Raw genomic sequence first — 26,520 nt, forward strand, 5'->3', positions numbered from 1 at the left:
TCGTCGAGAAAAGCCTTCGTTCAGAAAGTAAGGGAAATTGGCGTTGCTGCTAATTGGTCAATCTCCATATCGGTGGTTAGAAAAAGATGTTAGCCGTCCTCGAGGGAAAGTTGCTAGTGGGAGACGCCGCTCGTTGAAAAATATGTCTCCCCTATCTTCCCGTAGTTGGGACAAAGACTGTTTGTCTGTTTGAAGGACTTTAGTTAACTAAACCTTAAGATTTATAACGGGCCCTCGGGCTAGCCGAACATGTACTGCGGAGACGCATCGACATCTGGCAATCATCTTACTCGAAGAATAGGGTCTGCATGTGGCGAGCTACGGGACAGAGACCGTTGGAATGTTTACTGTCGAGTGTTACAACTATTTCCTTTTTAAGGAGAGCTATAGAATTATTCCATGCCTTTGTTAGACAAAGCGTTCGTCCCGTGACCGCGGCTACGTTCGGCGACTGGCTGTCGCCTCGAGCCCAAGCTCATTATCACAACTCTCGAACAATTACAATCGGATTGAATAACTACAATTGTTCAATTACAGCTATAGTAGACTCTAGGTTACAATGTTGCGGGATTATCCAAAATTCCTAAGGCTCCGGTGTTCTTTCATCTCCGACATATATTTCTGTAATTGCTTGGCAAATTTAGTTACACAATTACCGTAACGAATTATCATCAGGTACAACAACTTGAGAGAAAGTATTTTATAACATAGATAGATAAATAAATAGATAGATAGTTAAAATAGAATATAAGTGAATGTGAATTTCATCTTATTATTATTAGTTACATAATTACTAGACTTTCTTCTTCTATAATTTTTCTTTTTTCCTTTCTTTTTTTGTAGGTACCAATGGGAACATTGCGTGGTTTAAGAGAACATATAACTTCATAAACAGCATAAATTGTAGAAACAATGAATATTTTATCATCATCATTAGCCTCGTTAAGTATAAAGAAATAAATAAATAATATCCATTGGAAAATTTTTTTTTAAAAATTAGCAGGATTTGTAAATTAAAATCTTGGTCTATAACATAATGTAACGTAATACGATATAATATTATAACAATATAAATGAAAAATATTACGGTAGAAAATTGAATTTTGTTTTTATATTTTTATTTTAAATTACGAGTTGCTTGTATTTCATATATATGTATATATAGATGATTAACCGCAAGAGGGATCGGTGTTTGGTTAGGACTAAAATTTAACGAGCGAGCAACGCTAAAACGTGATGATGATGATGATGATGATGATGACGATGACGATGATGATGATGATGATGATGATCATAATAATACCAATACCGACTGATTCGATAATTTTTTAATATCTTGCAAACGTTCGATATTTTTTTAGATCCAGCTGTTGAGGGAAAAGAAAAGAGTGAATTGTAATTCATATTTGAAATTCTATCCATATAAAATATGGATATAAACTAAAGAAATGTTACGATATATATATAAATCGAATACATGTTATACAGATATATATATGTAATATCGGAATACTTAAGGCTGTAGATGTCGTTGCTGGGTACAGCTGGGTACGGTCTTCTCATTTTTTGTATCGTGGAAGAAAAATCGGACTCCGGTCGCCGGGATTCGAACCCGGGTTCCGAACTTTCGTAACCTAAGGCACTAAAACCAGTGCGCTGCCGTCGTCCGACACTAGTTAGTGTCGAGTGATGATATTTGTTATCAAATGCCGCCACAGACCTTTTTTCCACGATACTACATATATATAAAATGGAATAAAACACATGATCATAGGGAGTTCGTACTTTATATCGTCCATTCTTCACATATACATATATAATGCGCATATATTTTTAATTTCTTCAGTTTAAGGAAAATTTACACGAATCGTTTTGTACGTTTTCAATTATTGATTAGAACGGGATCGAAGCAAGTAAGAAACAAAAATGTATTTAATAAAAAAAATAGAGAACAGATAATCGGTAAAAGATTATTTTCTCATTCGACATTTCCAAACATCCTTACACGTGTATATGTATATTTGGTAACTGATAAACGACGCCATCCGTTATCGTACCGAGCATTACGGACGTAGCGTCTTCTAGAAAACATTTTTCTATTATTATTGTTGTTGTTGTTGTTGTTGTTGTTGTTATATCGTTATAATCGTCTATATCATTGCTGTTGTTGGTCCTTTTGGTTTAATCATCATCGTGGCACGTTTCAAAGTATAATCCCAACCTCTCCAACGGAACCATACGATGCCTTTTATTAAGTAACAGAAAGGAAGAATTGTCTTTTGTCGTTAAACGGATAATACGAAACACGAATGGCTGGTTGTACGTGACGACATTATTTTGTAAGCAATCATACCTTGTCGAGCGGTTAAATCCTGAGGATCGTTCAAATAAAGACCGTTTAATCCTCGTCCGCACGATTTCCACCACCATCCGCCTTTTAGCATGGAAGCGCAGTTCAACGATGACCTATCGTTGTCCCTGTGTGAAATGAAATATCGTCTCGAACGAATAGTTGACTCTTATTACGATTAATCTATCCGATATTATCCGTTCTTCATTGCTTTTTGCTCTATGCTTTCACATAACCGAAATTGTCATTTCATGCATTCTAACATTCTAATGAAGAAATAACGTGTTACCTGTTGTACGTGGAAAACGGACTATTGTTCGAACCGTACCATGGATCGTTTAATGAGTCACCGGCATTTCCGTCGTAACCGTCAATCTCCAATTTATAATATTCTCCTTCTGAATAGATTTTGAAGTGAGAGTACTGTGCGTACCTAAACGAAAGTACATACATATATAATTTTTGTCTGCGCACGGGTATACGAATGTTCCGAAACGTTCTATATCTTAAATGTACAGAGAAAATCGTCTTTGAAATCCTCTCCGATCTATTCTACACAGACATTAAAGCGTCCGAACTTTGCATCCAAAATCAGTTGCAATTGTAATTTTGATATTTCTTACCTTTTGTTACCTTCGAAATCTTCGAGTTCCACCCGAAGCATGTAATCTTCGTTGTTAGTTAACATGTATATGTTTTCGTTGCCAAGCCAAAACTCTCGAGCAGGATCACCGAAACCGTTTTTATAATCAGCCCAATCACGATTGAAATTTTCTCTTGGCTCGCCGAAATCGTCTCTTCTTTGAATAACCTAGGGAAAAGTGGAAATTCTTTTTCGAATTATGAGATAAAAGAAGTAGTAAGATTAAATATCTTTTACCAACGAACGCGGTTGTTTATTGTACGCACAGTTATTCTTTTTCTGTAACGACCTAATAGTATAAGCTATCGATTCTACATTGATTCTACATTGATTCTACATTGCGAAATATATTTTTTTGGAAAGAAACCCGTTCTATCACACCGGTTCTATCTCGATGCATGATGCACACGCGTATATACATATTATAGTATTTGGACGAATCTCTGTTTTACCGTCCAACCTCCTTCGGCGATATCCTGCTCGCAATAAACCTTGAGAAACCAATAGGTTGTTCCACGAATTTGAAGATAATAGACACCGCTATCTCTCATGCCAGCATTTAACAAATCAACACATGAATAGCCCTGTAACGTTAAACAATATGTACATGTATCATCGTGTATTGTAAGCATTGATAATATGGAATAACGCTTTCTTTTTCTTGCGTAGATTTTTCACTCTGTTACATATTACGTACATAGATTAGTAGTTTTCTCTCTTCCTACAAATATTGTTATATGATACATATAAAAACTACTTTTCTTTCTTTCTTTTTATTTCTTCTGGAAATATGGTATAGATTTTCAAAATTCCCATAAAGAAAGGATTAATCAAAATTTCACCGACAGAGACTTTTTACGAGCCGTATTCGACTTTGTGTGTTATTTACAGTTTGACGAGACGAGTAATTACGAGCAACTTTAAAATGACCGTCTAAACGAAACATTCAGAATGTTAATCTTCAGAATGTTAAATGTTAGGTAATAAATTTTTCAAATCTAAACATTTCTTTGTGTTATAGCACATACGATATGTACGTGAAAGAAAGTGGGCATATACGTGGGGGCATGTCGTGTATTCTATAAGTGATTTAACTATACTGTGTATGTTTATGAACGATAAAATGCATATGTTTAGGATTCTCTCCCCGACCCGTCCCCCCTTCCCCCTGCCTACACAATCCCTCCTCTTCCGTAGTAATCGGGCCTCCCCTTGTCTACACATTCTTCACATAGAAATACAGCAGCGTTGTTGTTACGTTTACTCTCTCTCTCTCTCTCTCTCTCCCTCTCTCTCTCTCTCTCGTCTTCTTCCGTTTCATCGTGTTCGTCCGCTTATTCGATTACAGGGTCTTACAAGGTAACTAAACTATAGAAAAGAGAGAGGAAGAAAGAAAAAAGTATGTTTGCATAAAAGTCATGCAGTATATCGATTATTCCACTTTGGTTGGTTAAAAACCAAAGAAGAAATGAGAAAGATATAAAATACTATATAAAGACTGTTTCTAATTCGTTTGAACGGTGCCGATTACCAGTGACGTTAATTGGTACGGGTTGAGAATGTTTCTGTTGTTTATTACCTTAACATCTTTGTAATTAAGGAATGCATCGGTGGTAAAGGTCGAATTTGCTGGACTTGGTTTGTTTTTGACACTTGGAAATATAACACCACGATTTTTAGACGATGATCGCTGCGAACTCGGGGATAATGGCGGGCCTATCGAAGGACTGGCTGTCGAGTTGGAGAAATTAGTGGAACCAGCTATATTGCTTGAATTAATGAAATTATTGATCGATACGGCGTTCGACGAGGTCGAGGAAGACATGGACATCGACACAGACGAAACGATGGTAGTCGGATTGACCGGTGAAACGGTTGTTTCAACTGCAATGTCATCAGAGAGTCCAACGTATCTGTGAATCGAAAGAAATTCGTTCTACATGAAACATATTGATTACATAGCAATGTAATAATGGTGTCTCGTTAGTTGAACGTAGTATATTGTTGCTACACTTTCTACATTTATTTATTTATCTATTTATTTTATTTTATTTATTTATTTTATCTATCTATTTATCTATCTATCTATTTATTTATTTATTTATTTATCTATCATATCTATCTATCTCTATCTGTGTCTGTCTATCTATCTGTATCATCCTATTTATCTATCTATCTATTTATCATCTATCTATTTCATTTTCATTTTTTTTGTACTAATATTCTTTTACACCGTTCTTTCACGCATCATATACCTATGTATAATAATATATTTGAATATTTACTAACAACAGATGCAATCAACTCGAAATACGATTCTTTCACATTACACGAAACGAAAGATTTCTTTTCATCGAACGGAACAAAGCAAACAGATAAAGATAGAGATACGTATGTACATTGTCTGTTATTATTAGAGAGAAAAGATTGTTTCTCGAAAAATGGAATGGAACTGACAACGTCGTAAATGCCTTCGGTTTCTATATTATTTCGTAACATGGTGTATGATAATAAAAGCAAACGAATAAAATATCAAAGAAGGAAAACTAACCTATTGGAGTCGTATTCGACAAGGCGATCGATCGTGGGATCCAGCAGCAATTCCGCAGGTATTGGACGCTGAGCAAGGCTGGCTACATCGTCCTCCTGCTTTCGAAGTCTATTCTCCACTCCTTCTAAATTTTCGATAATCTTATTCGTTTTCGATCTTAAATCCGCATGAATTTCACTGATCGCTCTTTCTTGTCTTTGCGTTTGTGTAAGTAATTCATCGGATTTTGGCAAGAGATCGTCCACGGAACTTTTCGTGCCAACCTGTCGAAAAAAGTATACATACCTATCTATATGGAATGCCGTCAAGTGGACAAGTGCATGCGGTCATACAACGTGATTAACACGGCCGGTAAACAGTGAAATTAACAATTGTGCCACATCTTCTCAGCTTACCACGACGTTCCAGACTTCGTCCATTTTCTCCGATACAGTCAACATTGGATATATTTGTTCGACGAGTCGATCGATTTTACTCTGCCTTGGTGGTGGCGGCTCGGTAGTTGTTGTTGTTGTTGTTGTTGTTGTTGTAACGTTGAACGCCGGTCGACCGTTCGTACTTCCTCTCACTAATATCGCATCGTGCACGTCACTCATCATGTTGTAAATAGTTCCCAAACGATCGGAAACCAAGTTTACGTGAAACTGTAACTTTCTGTCCATATTGTTGGTCGCTTGCCTTAAATTTTCTATCTCGATCGTAATGTGATTTATTACTTCGTTACTCATCGCTTTAGTGATTTCGATTACGCTCATACTGACTGGCTTTTTTTCGCTGGCTTCGGCATTTATGTCGTCATTTTGTAACAAGTTATTATCCAATTGATGTTTCAAATCGATCAATTTATTATCTATATCCGATACTTTTTGATCAAGTGACAATAATTTTTCACCAAGAGTGACATCGGATGTTGATGGATTTTCTCGCTTCTGATGGATTGCTTGTAATTTCGAACCTGTTTTGCCAAATAAATGCCAATTTATACGATAAAGTTGAACAGCGAATAGCAAACGTAGAAAGAAAAGAAGAAGAAGCATCAGCAAAAAGATAAAAGTATGGAAAAAAGACGAAGAAAACGAAAAAGGGCGGGGCGGGGGGAGGGGAGAGGGGAAATACAGGGAAAGCAGGCTTGTATACGTGTGTACATATGTAGGTATATGTATGCATACCTATAAAATACACGTAAATACGATTGTTAAGTAAACGATATAGATAAAAGAAAACCGGCTGTAAATGTAATACAATTCAAACGACAATTTGTAGTTGCGATCCATGTTTGTTCTAACCGATTCGATCAGTCCAATATTTTTTTCTTTTTTTTTTCCTTTTCTTCTTCTATAGATACGTCTGTTAACGAATTTCTGTTTTTACGTATCAGCATTTTATGTACATACATACATACGTACCGCTTCTGATTTCACTGTCGTTTTTATCATCGCTCCTTCTTGTCGAGTATGCAGATTCAGTTGAAGAAAATTCAATTTGATGAGAATTGAAAAGTTTTAGATCTAATGTTCGTAGCTTTGTAATAACTGCATCGGTTTTATCGATATTATCATTCACGCGTGAATCCAAAGCTTCCACTCTTCTCATCAAGTGTTCCACCGCTTTGTCCAAATTTTCAATGCGCTGTAATTTTGATTCCAAAGTCGAAACTATAACCTCGAAAACGTTAAAGAGGTATTGCTCTCTGAAAAAAGAAAGTACCGAAAAGTATTACGATCAAAGAATGAAATTCGTTTTAATTTCAATTAAGAAATTTTCATTTCACTCGAGTAATACAAAAGTAAGAATGTTCGTCCATTGATTCGTTACATCTTAACTATCTCGACGATTAATAGAAATTTCAAAATATGAACAAATTATCAAATTTTATTAATATTAGTTGCTACAAAAAGCTACAAAATTAATTCATCTTCTTTAAATAAATTAAACGATATTGATAATCGATACATCATTGCTATAGATGAGGAAAATGTTGCTCTATCTTATATAAAATAGTATCGGATCTAAGATAAAGCTGAATCTGAAACAACTTGCACAGATGTATCCTTTCTCTCGTTACGATGTAAACTGTAATTTTACGCAATCCATAGGTAGGTCAACAGTCGTACTCTCCATGGTTATTACGGTCCTTTCGAATCTTACAAATCTGTAAGCTTTATAGTGTAATGCCTAAATTTGTAGAATTTGTATCCGTGTAAAATATAACGGCATTGTTATCATTACTTTTACCACATGTACACGACTACTGAACGATAATCAACATACTTAAATAATTAACATACATATACATTATTAAGAATTACATCATATTTTCGTAAATTTTATCATTTATTCTCTTTTCGTAACGCACACGCGATATTCGTATTCGTATTCGTGCGTGTATTCTCTGGTTTACTCTGGTTTTATTCGTCGAATAAAAATGTAATTTATAATAATAATATTATAATATAAATATAGTATGTAACATGCGATGATTATAGAATGTAGAATTATAGTAAAATATATACAGAAAGAAAATGACTCGCAAATATTTGCTTACTCGCTTTTACTAAATATACAGGTACGATAAATATAGCTTGTAAGGAGAGTAGGAGAATATCATAATTATTAATTATTCGAACGAGGGGATCTATGTTTACCAGTTTCAATGATTTTCAAATATATTATTGTCAGGATCGTGGTTTTTGAACAACTTTTTCCTACGTATGTTTGGGGCCCTGCTCGGCTGTAGCTTTCGAGATATGTACATATTCGAAAAAATACCTTTGCTACCTTTTATCTTGGTATCGGTTAGGTTGCTGGCAGCTTTATGTACCGGGCATGATGACATTACCTATACGTATGTATGCGAGTTTATGGCTCTCGCATAGATAAAGCCAAACTTGTACTGTTTCGCATTGGAGGATCGCTGGATAGATGATTCCTCCACAGTGAAAGTGAACAACGAAAAACGCAGAGTATTTACACCAGTTCACTGGTGGATGAATACTCCGGATGAACGCTAACATATTCTTGGCGACTGAAATAGTGAATTGTTTAAATAATATATTAGAATCTGTTACTTTTTCGCTAATATTTCTTCTAAATATTTTCATGTAAATTACAGTTTACGTTGACGTTGTACACCTGTGCCTAAAATACGGATAAATCGAAATGTTGTTCCTTTTTTTCTTCAAATTGACGAACATCTACGATTATTATTAAAATTACACATTGCACATAAGAGCAATCGGCCGAGACCCTGTAGCCTTGTAATTGAAACGGCCGCTCGTTGCAAGTTTGATAGTCCTACGTGCTATAATGAAATTATTCCTACGTAAAAATGAATTAAAACAATTAATGACAAGTGATTAATAAGAATTATTAGTCAGGAATACTTTTTAAATCCTATTTAACTGATTTGATATGATGAGACGAAACCTTTCATAATCATAAGAATATAATAGAATGAACAGAGGACAATCTGCTATATTTTTATACATTCCTATGCACAGTTGCAAGCGCCACAACAAAGTTTGTGAAGTTAACTTATGTTTACTTTATCGTTTCCGATAATAAAAATACTTTATGATAGTTATCAGCTTCTTTCGGGCAAAGTTATTTTATTTCTACAATATAAAAAGTTGAGTTCTCTCTTTTAATTCTTTAGAATTACGATATTACAATCATTAATGTCAGATTCATCGAGGTACAATAAAACAAAGTATTCTCAAAGGTCACATCTATCAAACCCAGTTGTTAGAAGCAGCGATAAACTTTATGTAAAATTTTTGATCGAGAGACCTTAACAAACACGACGATACTGCTGCTGCAGTGCGACATGCTCGACGTATCGTCGACTGATTGTTTGAAAAATGGTTGGCAATTCGATCAAATGTATAGGCAGCTGAGGTTAGTATTGCTTAAATGCGATCGATGATCGACTATGTCTACTGTCGTAGTTACGATTGGCTGAATGAGAAACAAATATTTATACAAGTACGTATTTGGTGCTGACGAGATTTGCTTCTCACTGATTTCTTCACATATACTTGAACGATTCTAACCGAAGAATGAAATTTAAAACGTAATTTTATTGTATTAATTTCTACTTCGTTGCAGCTATTGCCGATTCATCGACAAGTATAGTATGTACATATGATTATAAAAATTATAATAATAAACAGATCTCGTGTTCCTAAGCCAAAAATCGTTCCCTTTACTTTCCTTCTAATTATCAAATTGTCAGATTAACATTTTATACCTTATCTATACGTAAATGAAGTTGTCTATTATAAAATTTCTATCATCTCAAACGTATCGCGTAATGTTAATCCCTGATATTTCTGTTGTTTCGATTATTATGCCGACATCGTTATATAAGGTTACCTTAAATAATTATAAGACTTTGTTCTTTCACGAATGCTCCTCTTAAATAAGTCTCAATAAGAATAATTGATACCATAAGCGTAATTATTATAGATATCGGTCCTTCGATTCATAGAAAACAGAAAATGCCGTTATTCTTTCAAATACAATTGTATCATATAAGGTCCATGACGTTGCAAAAAAAAAAGAGAGAAAGAAAGGTTACGATATAAACATACATGATAGAACGCATGTTTTAATTTAATTCATTAAGCTATAACTGTATAATTGTTTTACTTGATCCACATTTTTAACCAGCTTATAACGAAAATGGGCATGAATATTATCGAAATTACCCTAGTGTAAAAGTACTCCGCAGCGAAACCAACGAACAAAAACTAACAACGACTATTGAAAGGTGGAAGCGGAATTACAACGAGCGCTTACAACGGACGACATTCCACAACTGATAACTTCCGTAAGATTGAAAAAGAAAGGTAACAAATTACGAGACGAATACCATGATGATTCTAGCGGAACGACTAATGGTAGTAGATGTAACACGTGTATACATATATGTATACCTGACATTTACGAATTTCCTATTACGTCGTTCTGCAACCTTCGTGTTATACTTCGGGCAACAGAAGCAATATTTATTAAGAACTAATATCGATAAAGTTGTTATGCATAAAGGTAAGTAAGCGTAAACGTACATATAGAAATGTTGCGAAGGTATCATCAAACTTGTAATGAATTTGTCTCTCGTCTTTTTTCGCGTTGCAATCTATTTACATATTATGTTTATTTTTGATAGAGTCTGACATTGATATACCTACTTTCCGATTAGTATCGATCGCTTAAGATGGATAATCATGAAGACATTGCGATGCAGGCTTACAAATAAAATGTTTACAGTGAAACTGTTAAAAACTTACAGTTCTAGAAAACTAGATTTAAGTGATTTTTGAATATGTTTAATTTTCTTGTAAAGACTCAACATTTTGAACAACTTTTTCCTATACATGCAAGAGTCTGTCGGCCATAATTTCCAAGATATTCCGAGCAAAAAACTATCGATACCATTACAGTGAGTAGTACTGCCTGTAATAATTGTACGTTCGCGGCAGCGTATGCGTTCGTATTAGTTTCCAGCGACCAGATAGAGTGACCTGACCGAAACCTGACGCTTATTCTCTGTTTATTGTGTATACCATATGATGTATACGAAGGAAGGTGGGCCGAGGCCGGGATACAACTCCGTGGCCCAACTGCACATGGGAGGTTCTAAGGAATGTCCGTCTGTCTTACAATTCAATTAAAGATGAATATCATCAATGTATTGAGCTTAGCTTCTTTAAAAACCAGTCGCCACGAGGAGGTCGGCAACACTTACATAAAATAATAACAATCGTTCTATTTCGTAAAATAATATCAATTATTTGAGTCATAAGTTATGACATGACAGGTGTTCTTCTTGCAACCTCGCAATACCTCGAATACGCAATTGTGCATGGAACCTTTAAACTCACCCAAGACTCTTGTTCATAAACAGAAAATACACTGACACATATGCTACTACGGATGGACAAATTTGGTACTCTATTTCGACATAACTATAGTATTTACTTATCTTACAGAGCCTTGATACTGCACGACAACTTTAACTAGTTATAAATGATTTATGAAAAATGTACTTTTTCGCACATTTTACTAATTTACAATATAAAAATTGGGCTTATCGTAACGCAGCGAGTCTCATTTTACAGATAATTTTATTAACTTGAAAAGTTCTACTGAAACTTTTTCATGTACAACAAATAGCGTATAAGGTATAAAACGATATGTGAAAAAAGGTTGTGTTTCTTTCGTTTAATCGGTATTTCTTTTATAAAGCATCGGGGGAAAATTGTTTCAAAGTCGCTTTATATAATATGCAAAAATATTTTTACTATCAATTTGTTCCTGAAAAAATATTAATTCAAATGGACTAGAAAGAAAACACTAGTGTATATGCCAGCCAATACATTATCACATACATTAGAGAGAATATATGGTTTTTCGTATTTGTCATCTTATACTCGTACATACATACACATGTAAATCTTACGCATGAAAAAGAGAATGATGCGCGCGCGAAGGGAGTTGTTGAGTTTTTCTCGTTGACTGTTCATACTATTTTAAATATTGTATTATATTATGCAATTTGGGTGTGATTGTCGAAATTGTATTGATCTTACGCGCCAAAAGTTATTTAAGCTACACAAAAACCAAACTGATCAACTTATTCAAGTTAATCAAGATTAAAGATTTGTTTTTGAAAAATAAAACCTTGTAGATGCTAAAACAAAACAATTTTCTAGACAACGGAGATAATCTCGGTGTAGCTTCTGCCTACCAGTTTAATTAGACGATTAATTAATTATTAGTTGTGGTTTGTGCAGTGTCGTTAGAAGAAGGTGTATCAAATACAAGAATTAACAGACTCGTTATTGTTGACAAGTTCTTAGCGATAAATGAAATGGTAAATAAATAAAAGAAAAGATAGTTTGGCTAATATGTAATAGGCACGTAAGTGGAAAGCGAGATGAGAAGGCAACCAGTATGTAATTTCTAGAAAGAAAACAAGGTTTACAATCAACGATCCGATAAAATTCATAAAATTCTATTACATAAGTGACAAAATATTCTTTAGCAATTCCGCTACTATTATTAAGAATCAAACACCTTTCGCGTTGTTCTGCGAAGTTACATAAGGGAAAGTCTAGCATGAACCCCAATAGAACGACAACACAAGGCGAGACAACACGACGACGAGGGATTTATAGCTGTATACTGCAGATTGTAGATGTATGCTGCTACACGCTGCACGAATTGAGAGGATGGAAAGAGAAAGCGAAAGAAAAAGGCGAGTATAAACCTGTTTCAGTACAATAACGGAAATTCTTGGTTCAATTTCTTACGATTAAAGTCGTCGGATCAAAGCATTAAACTCAAACCAATTTTATTTGAATCGGCGTTATTTTTATTACCACATTCGTTCTAAACAAATAACTCGTTTTCATATTCCTAATATTAAGTGGTACAAATTTGCTACACAAACGAGCGAATCACAATTAAATTGTACTTGTTTCAGAATAACAAATTCCAGAAGAATTATTCGATTTTTTAACTTTTCACCACGCAAGAAACACAGGAAAGCTGTACGGACAGATTGTCCGTTGGTCAACTACGATTAAGTGAATATGTACACACACACGCGAGCGCGAGCGCGCACACACACACACACGCACGCACGCACACACATATGTTATACACTATATGCTATTCGCAAAATTAAACAAGAAAAAGAAATTAGTCTTCTCGAATATTTATCATCGATCAATCTATCGAATGAACTTAAGTAATACAATGCCTATCATCTTACTCTATTCTCAACTTCTGATCTTTACAAAAAAAAAAAAAAAAACAATGTTAATTAATATACTTTATTGTTTTTTATGCCAACTTACCTATTTCGTTGGGAATTGCGGCTAGGTATCGGTATCGTGTTTCCAGTAACGTTGCCTCCATTGTTACTAACGTTACGGGTATTACGTTCATCGGCAGAGGTCCTGGGTAGTCTAGGACTTCCAGCAAACACGATACCCAATAAACATGTGGCAAGTACTACAGCTTCTCTCATGATCGAACAATCGCAGAGAATGAAAGGAATATGAAAGATATGGGAGTGAATGGATATTTTTAACGGCAATGTCAATGGCGAGGAAGTATAAAAGGGAAAGGAGAAAGAAAAGAAGAAGAAAAGAAATAGAAGAAGCAGAAGAAGAAGAAGAAACAGAAGAAAAAGAAAGAGAGAACGGCAGAGATAAAGAACGGAACGAAGAAAAATACGCGATTTTAAAAATTCACGTACCCACGGCACTCCCGACGAAGATCACTTAATGTTCGGTTAGTTGTTCGCATGCAAGTTCTTCTTCTTCTTCTTTTTAAGCCGAACATCCATTCATTCTCAACGCTTATATATATATGTACAAAGCAATAAGTAAATTCACCAACGATAATGTTTCTAAGTGAAGATATATACGCGAGAATGTAAATGTTCTTTTCGACTGGAACAAAACCAATTTGATCGAAGCACAAATCACGAAACACTCGGCAAAGAAAACACAACTATTACAAGTTGCAACAAACACGAAAAGATTTTTCTTTCGCCATTACCAATTTTAAATTGTTTCATAACAATTCGTTATCACAACGAATGTTCAGAGTGATCACAGCGGAGTTTATTCCCGATCCTCTTCGATATAACACTTTGATCTTCGTATACGCACCAAGGATAAGATGAGATGATAAACTTAATCGAATCCTATACTTTTCTCATTTTTCTCTTTGTAGCAAAATCATTACTTGTTCTGTTGGTTTCGCTCTACTTTTAATATTCGTTCACCTTGATCGAAATATACACGACCGTTGTCATTACGAACATTGACATTCCCTTGATGAAGACACACACACACGGTAAATGAGTAATTAGTATAATCAATGTCTCATTTCTGTGCACTGACAGATAGAGATTTTCCGAGAGAAGCGGACGAAAAAAACGTATAAAAAATAAACGTATTAAAAATGAAACAAAATGTATATGTCGGTGTGCGCGGTATACTATGTCTCTTAGAAACGACTTAAAAAAGAAAGACAAAAGACCGTGTCAATTTGTTGTATTTATATGTGCGCAACTGTTCCACAGACAAAATCAGAACCATTATTTAATTCTTTTGAATCTCGATGATTACGCGCACTTCGCACCGAATGTTGCGTATGACACCTGTTCCGTTTTCTTCCAAGTTCGATGATCTATCCGTTCTTCTCTTCTTCCTAGATATATAAGTTCGATATGAATTGAAACATAGACAAACTCTATGTCATATATGATTGTGCATCACCCTTCCTTATTCTTATGTTTTTCACTTTATTATTTGTACGTCTCCTGAAATAACGAGCAAAATACACAACAGTAATAGGCAATTATGCGCACCGTATTTTAAATTCGATACAAACAACCAGACTGCCGACACCATAAAGCACCAACAAGTTCCCGATCGCCGCTGAATAGTAAGAGTTACTTTCACGTACATACGTGTCCGCTTTGAAAGAGTGCTTGTACCTCTCCCCACTGATCTACCGACCATTCTGTGGTCTTTTTCCGTCCTTTCCCTCTGTAAGGCTATGATCCGATCTGAAACGGTTCGATCCGTTTGAATTCGTACTGTTCCGTTTCGTTGCAACTTCTTCTTCCCCTTCCTTTGCGTTGCCCTTCTCTTTCTCACCCTACCTACCACTCTACCCCTTCTTGACTGATATCGTTGCCAGCGTCACCAGGAGAAGTTCCTATCGCAGGAACAAGATGACGTCACTTATAAAACGAAGACATACATGTATGTGACCATACGCGAATACGACTGTCAGTTCCCATCATTGCTTGCCCCTTCGCTTATTTGAGTACATCTATAGTACGAGTTATCCCGTCATTCTATACTACTACTACATACATCGTAAATACTGTTTTAATTCTTATTGCTGCCGTTCTTCGTGCTTCCAAACTTTCAACAGTTCCAACAGCCATTTTACTCCTACTTTTGACTTTCTGACAATATCGATTACAGTTGATTGAGAAATAAACAGGGATAAACCGAACATTACCTGCGTATGATATATCAATTTGTAAATACATATCTATATCGCATCGATATCTATCTAATATTTAATATATTTGCATCTAACGTATTGATAACTTTCATTTTTTTCGTAATGATTATAAATCATCTTTTTATAAATCATTATTTATCTTTTAATTAAAATGTGTTAGAGAATAGTTGGAACGAGAATTAAAATTACATAACTTAAACGTAAAATGAAGATCAAGGAAACAACTATTATTAAGGTAAGCTAATTCAAAGGTGAAAATTGCTTTTAAATAAGATAAATGTCGTCAGTTATTTATAGCTGAGCTTTTATCTCGTATCTATACTCTTCGTGTGAGATTACGAACAAATCAAAACATTGTTTTCCGAATCTAAGAGAACTTGTGTGAAATATTTCGAGAATGTCATGATCTTACGTTCTAAGAGAACGTGTCAGACTTTTCACCTTGATCGAGACGTCGATACAATTGTTGATCAAGAAACGAGAACAGGCATACTCGGTATTACTGTGAAATGTGCATTCCATGATTATCAGGGCGCATCGATGTGAAATATGCATTAAAATTCCAACGACAACGATGAGAATGAAGAAATGAAAAAGATTAAATAACGAATTTAATCAAAATCGAAAAAAAGAATGCAATACAGTAATTCGGTAAATGCGATAAAGGAAAAAGTAACAAGATACGATCGGAAAGAAGATGTACAAGAAAAATAGTAAACCGACAGACTGACAATGAGATAGATAGTAGTATAAAAATGAAGAGAGGAAGAAAGCAGAGGGGAACGGGGAAGAGTACATTATAAATTCAAGTATACATAGGTATCGTCACATATGTATGTATGTATGTAGATCGGTAAAATTGTTTCATTTATCGACACAAATTAACCGGAATGTTTTGTCACGGACTGAATACAGGATAGAGCTGACACCTGTCGCTGCTTTTACGTGTCCCATATTTGGGGGACCATGTGACCTGTGAGGCGTGATATATTCCCTATATTAGGGCAATGTAACAATCAGATCGATCAATGTATAAGCGCTTAAGCACGCTTGTCCAATGTAATAGGAAATACTTTGATTTTTTTGAAGTTGGTATTCAGTTGGAATTTGTGAGACACAAAGCCCCATATAATTATGTTACGCCTACTCTGTACTTAATCGATGCTTCTACAATCCAATACATATCGCACGGTGCATCAAATATGAAACCTACGTACAAATAATATATGTAACAAAACATTCACAGTTCATATTTCATTTAATAATTCTAATGAGCATTCATAATCGTACATACATACAATAAGAAAAACAGAGTAAACATCTATAGAAATAGAAACAAGATTGGGATTTCATTTATTATGTCACTGTAACTATAACTGTAATCTGTACGTTCAGTATTATATTTCAAATGTACAAAATAATGACAATTTATCTTCCAACTAAATGGAACATCACGATATATAATGCCTCGAATATGATCTACTAATGTCACCTTCTTCTCAATAATAAGGTCTTCGAGGATTGTTCTAAAAATAAAGGGAAGAAGAATAAACATTTGATTAGTGGTTAAACATATGAAACATAACTTTGGTATTCCGAAATTTTTTAGATGTTTGACAAAATTACCAAAGGATTAGGCCTAAATCTGTAGGCAAGCATCATCCTCTTTCTGTAGGCATCGAATTCATCGTCGTCCCTGGATACACCATCCGGTCTTTCGGAACCTAAACCAGCACTGTCGAATCTATTGGTTGCTCTATAGAAAAATGAGAAATGTCGGTACAACATCGAAGATATTGGTATTAATAAATAAAGTAGGAAATGGTCACAGATAGATCAAATAAAATGCTAAGGAAATTCAATAATACGGCAAACTTCTATCATAGAAATAATTCACATGTATTATATGTTTATATGTGAAATCAACGCGAATATAATAAGTAAGTAATCAGTCAGGAACTACTTACTTATTAATGGGTTCGATGCGACCATTGCCTTCGCTACCTAATCCTTGTCCTTCGCTCCAACCAAGTTTTTGTAGCATCTGAAATCCTAAAGAATTGCAAACTTCGTTAATTTGGTTGTCAAACATAACTTACTGACAAAAAGATACATATATATTTTAATATATATGTAAATACATGCACGCGCAAAGAAAGGCAAGCTGCGTACCGATGTTATCTTCTTTTAGTTTGTACTCCTTGTAATCGCTAAGGTCAGGTTCCTTCCCTTGCTTAACTGCGTTATATTGTTCCATAAATTTTTTAAGTTCATCCGGTGGCAAGAAATCACCAATATGATGCTTTCCTTCTGCTTGGGCCGTCAATTCTTCAGCCCACATTTGAGTAGCCTCCATTTCGGCAGATCTGAGTTTGTGTTCCCAAGTACCACCTTCCGTCTCTTCGTCACTGTCGTATTCGTATTTGTGCTTGCCCTGTGCTTCTAAACGTCTTACTTCTTCTCTTTTTCTTAATAAGTTTTGGTAGAGAAGATTTATCTGAATGAAAGTTAGAATAAACGATGAGTGAGTTGGCAGAAATTACACATAGTTGAATTAACAAAGTACTAAGCTCGATCTTAATCTTAAATCTTAAATGAACGCTTGAAATAAAACAATTTTAAAATAAACAATCTTGTCACCTTGTAATGATCTTCGGCTTTTTTCCATTGCTCTTCAGTGAGATCTAACGTACCAAAAGTTTGCCGAGCATATTGTATCAAGGCTGGATCGTTCCTTGATATTTTAGTTAACATAGGGTTCTTTGTTTCCGTACGTTGCACTTTTGGTGATGGAATTATAACAGCCGGTTGTCCAATTTGTCCAGGAATCGCGATACCTGGCTGTGAAAAGCCACTACTACTTTGCTGTTTATTATGGCTGGTTAACGTGTTCATTTCTGCTACAGGCACCTTATTATCTGGATCACCCCATCGGCTACGTCTTTTTCGTTTACGTTCTTCCTTATTGTCTTCCTTTGATCGATCTGTAGAATTGTTATCGCTCTCTCTCTCTCGTTTCTTTTCTGTTTAATGTACAAATAATTACAATCAATAATGGTAGACGATGACACGATGCAAAAATAAATATACATTATATATACCTTGTGGTGAAACATGCTTGTTAGCGGTAGGACCTTGATCGCTATCGTCATTATCGCTGAGAGCTTCTTCCGGACAATAGAGTTCCGCGCCGGCGTTTTTATTTTCCTTAACGGATTTTTCAGTGCGAAATTTTGCCACCAATCCCCTGTACTGCATATAGGCTGCACTTTGCTTTTGGTGCAGAAACCTTGATTAAAACAAAACTTAAAACTTCTGACGAGTAACATAGTCTCCTAAATTAAATTCCTTTAGATTAAAAGAGACACAATAAAGAGAAAAAAAAAATAAAAGAAAAAAAGAATAAGAAGAAAGAATAGAAGATAACAGGTGTTTTATAAGAAAACAAATCGTATATTCGTATGTTCGTCCAATATGTCAAGCTTTTGATTCGGCAATTACATTGAAGAATTTAAGTATCGTCTTTATTTTATAAAAGAAATATTTTATAAACTAATTAGGGGAACTAATACTCTAACGTATGTTGTTTTACGGAGGATAAAATAGTAATTATAAATAATTGTAAATAAGAAATGAAGAAAGACATTCACGTTTTCACGAAAGACATCAACGCACGATATATGTATAATTAAAAAACTTATTGGTCAAATTTTAATTACAATTTCACGTATCGTTATTATCAAATATTATCGATAAGATTTCGCTACTTGATTAGAAAGGACGTAGAGAATGGAGAAGTGGTACAGACAAAGCAAGCATCGTAATACATTACACCTAGATGCTGTATCTAGTGCTTAAAATAGAGCAATGTTGTACAAAAAAGACGAACGAACGATACGTAAGGTGAAATAAAGAAAATGTGATATGTGCAAACGCTACACGTATAAAGACGCTATAGATGGGGGACCAGAGAGGACAGTAGTTACCATAATTTAGGATCTTGGGCATTCTTCTCTCGTGCTTCTTGTTCGATTTCATCCCCACAGTCAGCGACGATGCGTGCCAGCTGCTCAGCCTCTACGGGACACACTTAGAAGCCTTTGTCAGACATGCGTAACAACGCTAAAAACTCTGGATTTTGTTTTTGTTTCTGTAGTGTAGAACACGTATTCGTCTACACGAATGATCAGCACGAATTTGCTTTTTTGCAAGTTTCGTATTCGCCCACGCGTCTTGTATTCGGCGTATCGCGCGCGCGCATACGCATACGCACGCACACTTACATATTCTGGACTGCGCGAACAAGTAATCCATTTTACAGGAAATAACTTGTTCTTTGTAAATATAAACACGCGGCGATACGTCGAAACGAAGAAATAAATGAAAATAATCGACATATCGTACCTAGCTGTTCAGAGGCTTGTAGATCAGTCAATGGCCTCACTGGTGGTGGCACTTGTACATTAGGTGGTCCCATAGGTACCTGAGCGACTTGATTAGGAAGAGGGTAACTGGTCGACATTAAAGAAAGCGGCGGTCTGGCGTTTGGAATTAAGGAAGGGGGTGGTACATTCGGAGGTGGAATATTAAGATTGGGCGCTGGAATTGAATTCATATTCGAGGCAACATTGTGGACTGGTGGTGGAGCGGACATCATCACAGATGGTATTACATTTGGCGGTGGAACGTTTGGGACATTTGGCACGTTTGACGCATTCGGTACACTGACCACGATTGTCTGCGTAGCCGGAATCGACATTATGCTTGGTGGCATTTGTGTCATTGTTGGTAACATATTAGGAGGAGGAATGTTTGGAGGTGGCAAGTTCATAGGTTGTAATGGTGTAGGAGGTGGTACACCGCATTGCTGTCCGGTTGAAGCTAAGTGTCGTCGCGTACTCGATTCTGATGATACCAATAATGTGGACGATAACAAAGAAGTTGATGGCGATGATGACGGTAACGACGACGACGACGTCGATGACGACGACGACGACGACGACGAGGACGACGACGACGACGACGACGACGACGACGACAACGGCGACGGCGACGGCGGCAGGCAGCAACAATGACGACGACGACGACGACGGCGGCGGCAACAATGACAGCGACAGTAGCGACGACGACGACGACAACGGCGGCGGCGGCGGCAACAATGACGGCGACGACGACGACGACGACGACGACGACGACGACGACGACGATAATAATAATGTCGATGAGGATAATAACGACGATGATGACGAAGAGGACGGTAACAACGATGGCGTCAATGACGATGATGCTGAGGACGATGACGAGGACGATGATGACGGTGACGATGACGATGGCGATGGCGACGGCAATGGCGATTTTAGCAATGAAGGTAGTTGTAGTGTTGTTGATGTCAATGTAAACGAAGAAGAGGAAGAAGTGGAGGAGGAGAAGGAGGAGGAGGAATTGGGGCAACAGGGCATGATAGCAGAAGAAGTAGAGCAAGAAGATGATAATGAGAGTAATGGGGACGATTGTGGTAGTGGTGGTGGTGGTGGTGGTGGTGGGGATGATAACAGCAATGACGATGTTGGCGACGTTGATGACGTTGGCAACGTTAATGACGATGTAGATAATAAAGATGCTAATGGAACGGTTGAAGGTGGTGGTGGTGGTGGTGGTAAACTTTGTAAATTAGATGGCATTGTCCGAGAAATATGAATATTTGGTGGAGGTACGTTGGTGTTTGGTGGAACAGGTTGCACAGGTATAGGAGGTGGAGGTGGAGGTGGAAGTGGACGGACTGTATGAGGTGATGTTATTGGCATTCTTGGATCTCCAGATTGGTCATCCAGTCTAGGGAAAGTGCTACACATACTTTTCGGAGGAGGCATTTTTGATAAATTTGGAGGAGGTACGTTGGTTACGATACTTCTCACATTAGGTGATGGTACACCTGTGAGATACGTTATAGGTTGAGATGCAAGGGATGGAACAGCAGATAGATTTCCATTCCGAGAAAGAAACTGTTGATTGCTGTGCTGCATACGTTGATCGTTAGAAGTTACTTGATTAAATGAATGTCTAGCTTCTGGACCTTGAGATGCTGAACGTTTAGTAGGAGACGGAATGGAAGAAGAGCTATGTCTTTTGTCAGAACTCTTTTCCCAATGAGAATCCTCCCTCCTGCGGTCTTTCCTATTTTCCCAGTCTGTATTTCTGTCGTTATTTCTTCTTCGTTCCTTATCCTGTGCACTTTCTTCCATTTTTTCTTCTATCTTCAAAGGAAACATCGTCTCTGTTTTTCCTGTTACCTTATTACTTGCAATTTTTTTAAATTGATCCAAAAAGCTCCCATCATTAGCAAATAAATTAATGGTTTGAGATATCACTGGCTTGTTTTCGTCTTTTCTGTAATGAAACATAAGACGTTAGATAGAGATATAGATATAAGATATTACTAAATCAAAGTACTAAATCAACAGGTGATTATTTACAACAAATAAAAAAAGACTAAAACTATTACTATAATACATAAATATTTCAATAACCCTGTCAGCTTGTTATCAGTATTTTGACATCCACACTGCAGTTTTATTCACACTATGAAAACTAATTAAGTTAAAGTGTTAACAGTTAATACGAAAAATTACAAAAAGGGAATCTATTCACGTAATAATAAATATGAAATTATTCTGGAAGTGATATAGCTCTACTTACTTGGAAGAATTCGTTTTATTTTCTATCAAATTCGGAGCTATCGTATTTGTCTTTTTCAAGTTTTCCACAGCTTCTTTTGCTTTTTGCTCTTGCATCTTTGCTTGTATTTCAAGCTTTTTTTGCTGAATAATTTGCTCTTGCTTTGACATTTGCGCAAAACGTTCATTTCGCGATGTTTTCGAAACAAACGGATCAGAACCTTTCACACCACGGTACGCCATATTTATTGTATCGCAGACGACTCCTCAACACATCCAACGATACTTGGACTTGAAATCGACTAATAATTCTGGCAATCGCATCCACGTAGCAGCACTGGCGTATTACTAGCAGCAACACTAGCGCAACCAAACTGCAGCCAATTTAACTTAAATGATAACAGAGTTGAACAGCGAATTATGTATGTGCAAACATACTAAAAATTTCGATTAACATTATTATTACGTATGGGATTAGGATTAGTTAACGGATGGGATTAGTTAAGAAACAACGCAATATTATTGGCTTATATTGCTTATATAGGTTAACTAATATATTCTTTGGATTATTATAAATATGAAGGAAACACGGTGTATAAAATACAGTTCATTATTGGTATACATACATGTACATATGTAAATGTAAATGTGTGCTATGTACTATGCATACTGCTTACAATTTAGAGCGTTGATCATTTTCAAATCTCGAATACAATTTTCTATGACACTAACATTTACGATACAATACTGATTTTAAGCGCTTGGAATCGATACAATTTAATTCGTTAATATTATCAGAAAGGAAATCTGGTATTCTGTTCCAGGTTAATCTTCATTAAATAAGATGGTTATTAAAATATAAATTTAAAGTGGAAATCTTTGATAATAATTTAATTGAATTGCAAATATAAATTTGCTTTTATGGATATTTTTATAAATTAGAAAACGATACAACTCCTGAATTCTCAAATGGTCTCGATTATAAATCATCTATGTAATTACGCAGGCACGTGTATATAGGTACATACATATATGTATATATGTATTAAAGAATTTAAACGAGTTTTCATTTTAATTAGTTCCTTTAAATATCATGCGAAATAAAATGTTATTAAATCGTGAATTGAGTTTATCGTTAAAAATAAGTTCGATTTAACATCTACATGTTGATATTCCTCACGAAAGTCATATAGAGACAACAAATGTGCGTGTACGTAATATCCGGTAATCATCAACTCGTAACTATGGACACCGAAAACTAAATAATCTGATTATATACATACGTGTATGTATTTCACGTAGGTTTACGAACGATCGCATATAGTGTACGGGTCCAATTCGATGTGGCACATTTTATGCAATTGTACAATTGATTGAAAGAAGGGAGAACATACTATATATATATATATATATATATATACACACACATATATACGCATATACATATTATTCTAAATTCAGGTTGACCAAATGGATGGATATTTAACGGTTCTCACAAAAGAAGTATGTAGTCGAAAAGCAACCAGTGTGTGTGTGTGTGTTTGTGTGTGTTTGTGTTTGTGTGTGTGTGTGTGTGTGTGTGTGTGTGTGTAGGAAAGAACGATAACGCATACGGCATTTCTAGACAATTTGTTTATAAAATTATTAACTTTAATAATTCATTCTATATGAAAATTTGTTCTACTTGTTCGGTAATGAATAAATTATACATGTATGTAGCATTCGAATGTTGAAGTTGGAGAAACAACTGAACAAGATTTCTATTCACGAAAAAAGATATTATTCGAAAAAGTTGAGTTATTCTGTTGTTTGATCAAAGCTAATTCGAAGCAGCATTTCGTAAAGGAAACAACCTGGGACACTGAATTATATGATTTTACAAGAAACATTGACAAAGCTAAACTTGAAATGACACGTATGTATATATGTATGTATGTATTTATGTATGTATGTATGTATGTATGTTTCTACGTAAAGCGGATGATCCGTAACAACATCGTACATTTTTTCAATAGAGTGGGAAATTTTACTTGAAAATGAGAAATCAGACTCGAACCAATTTTTGCAAAGTATTGAATTAAATTGGGAAAGAAGAAAACTCGCAAGGAAGAATATTCGAGAAAGTTTGAAACAAAAGATAAAAATGCGAACGTAAGTAACTTTTTATCCTTTCTTGTCAAGCAAATCGAAAATAAGGTGAAAAACATTATTGTTTCATAGAATCTGAAATACGTGTTGTAATACCTAATGTAATGTATACCTAATATACAGTTTACTATATTATGCTTAATATATCAATTATAGAAATGAATATCTATACATACGTGTATGTATGTACGTGTACGTATACATATACAATATATTTTACAAGAAGTAAATATTTTAGAGCCAAATTCTCGTCGAAGTTGTCCGCTACAAATTTAAGGAATGAAGTACGAAAAAGATCTGTGGAGGTAGAGGTTGAGTGGTTCGATCTTCGTTTGAAATCTCTTGACGGAATATGTTATTTGAGAATGAACGATTTATGCAATGAACGGTAAAGAAGAAACTTCTTATTATTATCGTTATTGCTATTCTTATTATTATCATTATTTTTATCATGTCTTTTATAAATGACTGTATGATGAACATTAGTTACATTTAATAATGTAATGCAATGGCACGCAGTTATAAAGCGAGAAGACGATGTTTGGATCAATTTGAAAAATACGACAGGAATATCGGATCGCTTTATGTGTATAAACTTAGTCTTCGAATCAGACAGAATCTGTTGAACGAAGAATATGCCATTCTTCAGGTCTGTACAATCTGTCTTTATATCTATTTGTTACATATTATCGTCTGCGTTATCAAAATATCAATTGTCAAAAATGAAACATTTAGAAAGTCATCCAAGCATACATGTACGATTGCAGGATCACCTTGTTGCTCAACGTAGTTTATATAAACGATTAAAGGAGGAAAGCGAGTTAGACGTAAAGAGAGCTTTCTTAGCGAACGTAGAATATTTTCGTGCAAATCATGCAGCAAGAATCATTCAACGAAATTGGAAATTATATTGTGCGCGTATGTCTTGGAAAAAAAGGAAAAGTAGAAGATATTAAAGAGAGAGATATTAAAGAAGGTAAAATAAGCGATATATGCATATGGAGACACATTTTATAATAGAGATATTCGTTCATCTAAGATAAAATTCAATTAAAAGGGATTTTTCGAATAGCTGTTTAATCCAATTCACGTCGAATAAATTTCATATAATCGTCATTTCATATCTAGAGGTAAACGACCGTTACGATATCTCGATAATCTCGATTAACTTTTTCTGTATAGCCAACGAATAGTATTCTTTGCAATAAGTACTTATGGTAAATATCTATTGCACACGAGTAATTTTAATGATACAGAGAATAAAACAGAAAATGGTTAAATATCTAACAATATTGATCTTCTACTATGTTTAGAAATCTCTCTTTCTCTCTCCATCTCTCTCTCCCCCTCTCTCCCTCTCCCTCTCCCTCTCTCTCTCTCTCTCTCGCTCACTCTCTCTCACTCTCATTCTTTCTGTCTTGCTTACTCTCCTTTCCTTTTCCCTCCTACTAGCTTTACCTCTTTCCGTATCGCCTTCTTTTCGCTCACCTTCGAAAGGTTTTTGCCCTTAGGGGGACGGGCGCATCACAGACATATTTGCATCTCTAAGATACCTACAGAAGAGGAACGACGAAAATATTAAAATGTATAACAGGTAAAATATATAAGTTAATTACTTTCTACTAATTATATGTAACAGATGTGACAGATGTGGTCTCGTTTCAACGATTAATAGTTTCCATTCTATATTATTTGAATATGCATCTAATATATCTGTGTCTCTTAAAATAAAACTGAGTCTCTATTAACGTGCTTAATATTACACTTCTCGCTAAAAAGATAGCCCAGGTGTGCTATCTTTAATTTCTTTAATGACGCGTGTAGAGTTTATCGTCTGTAACGTACAATATCAAAACATTATGAGCTCGGAATATGCGATTCGTTGAAAATAAGCAAAAATATTATGGAATATTATTTTCAAATTATTTTTAAAAATATTATTTTAAGAACAAAATGATAGCACACGTACAATAAGAAAATAATAATCAACATAAATTGTAACTAACAATAATTACTTATCAAACATATATACTTATTTAATAATGATTACATCCCCCTTTATTTTCTATTACTTCTATTGTACGATTTGGTA

At 35.2% G+C, this 26,520-nt stretch overlaps 4 protein-coding genes across 7 annotated transcripts; 1 reads left to right on the forward strand and 3 right to left on the reverse strand.

Annotated features, from left to right (window-relative positions):
• Positions 1 to 1,768: 1,768 nt before the first annotated feature.
• Positions 1,769 to 14,612, reverse strand: LOC117233177 (angiopoietin-2). 4 transcript variants are annotated; one of them, XM_033493217.1, is made up of 11 exons: positions 13,814 to 14,612; positions 13,410 to 13,526; positions 6,951 to 7,234; positions 5,940 to 6,499; positions 5,545 to 5,807; positions 4,573 to 4,906; positions 3,446 to 3,577; positions 2,974 to 3,161; positions 2,640 to 2,783; positions 2,354 to 2,478; positions 1,769 to 2,245 (listed from the first exon to the last, which is right to left on the reverse strand). In XM_033493217.1, the coding sequence occupies exons 1-11, from the start codon at positions 13,897 to 13,899 to the stop codon at positions 2,151 to 2,153; spliced, it is 2,328 nt and encodes a 775-aa protein (XP_033349108.1). In that variant the 5' UTR covers positions 13,900 to 14,612; the 3' UTR covers positions 1,769 to 2,150. The 4 variants fall into 4 exon arrangements, with proteins under 4 accessions (XP_033349108.1, XP_033349109.1, XP_033349110.1 ...); XM_033493218.1 differs by having other exon boundaries at positions 13,410 to 14,612; XM_033493219.1 differs by lacking the exons at positions 13,410 to 13,526; positions 13,814 to 14,612 and adding an exon at positions 12,861 to 12,916.
• Positions 14,613 to 14,745: 133 nt separating this feature from the next.
• Positions 14,746 to 15,523, reverse strand: LOC117233455. The gene is made up of 3 exons (XM_033493778.1): positions 15,450 to 15,523; positions 14,959 to 15,273; positions 14,746 to 14,887 (listed from the first exon to the last, which is right to left on the reverse strand). Exons 1-3 carry the CDS (start codon positions 15,521 to 15,523, stop codon positions 14,818 to 14,820), a joined length of 459 nt encoding a protein of 152 aa, XP_033349669.1. The 3' UTR covers positions 14,746 to 14,817.
• Positions 15,524 to 16,845: 1,322 nt separating this feature from the next.
• On the reverse strand, positions 16,846 to 22,607 carry LOC117233178 (YLP motif-containing protein 1-like). The gene is made up of 10 exons (XM_033493221.1): positions 22,303 to 22,607; positions 20,698 to 21,993; positions 20,011 to 20,645; positions 19,593 to 19,683; positions 18,708 to 18,895; positions 18,247 to 18,629; positions 17,779 to 18,103; positions 17,574 to 17,658; positions 17,233 to 17,362; positions 16,846 to 17,132 (listed from the first exon to the last, which is right to left on the reverse strand). Exons 1-10 carry the CDS (start codon positions 22,521 to 22,523, stop codon positions 17,106 to 17,108), a joined length of 3,381 nt encoding a protein of 1,126 aa, XP_033349112.1. The 5' UTR covers positions 22,524 to 22,607; the 3' UTR covers positions 16,846 to 17,105.
• Positions 22,608 to 23,750: 1,143 nt separating this feature from the next.
• Positions 23,751 to 25,656, forward strand: LOC117233237. Its single transcript, XM_033493366.1, has 6 exons — positions 23,751 to 23,783; positions 24,000 to 24,195; positions 24,296 to 24,431; positions 24,667 to 24,816; positions 24,948 to 25,077; positions 25,196 to 25,656. The coding sequence occupies exons 1-6, from the start codon at positions 23,751 to 23,753 to the stop codon at positions 25,382 to 25,384; spliced, it is 834 nt and encodes a 277-aa protein (XP_033349257.1). The 3' UTR covers positions 25,385 to 25,656.
• The last annotated feature ends 864 nt before the right edge of the window (positions 25,657 to 26,520 follow it).

This window comes from Bombus vosnesenskii, unplaced genomic scaffold (assembly GCF_011952255.1).
Source record: "Bombus vosnesenskii isolate JDL3184/JDL3185 unplaced genomic scaffold, Bvos_JDL3184-5_v1.1 scf7180000013295, whole genome shotgun sequence".
Taxonomy (NCBI): domain Eukaryota; kingdom Metazoa; phylum Arthropoda; class Insecta; order Hymenoptera; family Apidae; genus Bombus; species Bombus vosnesenskii.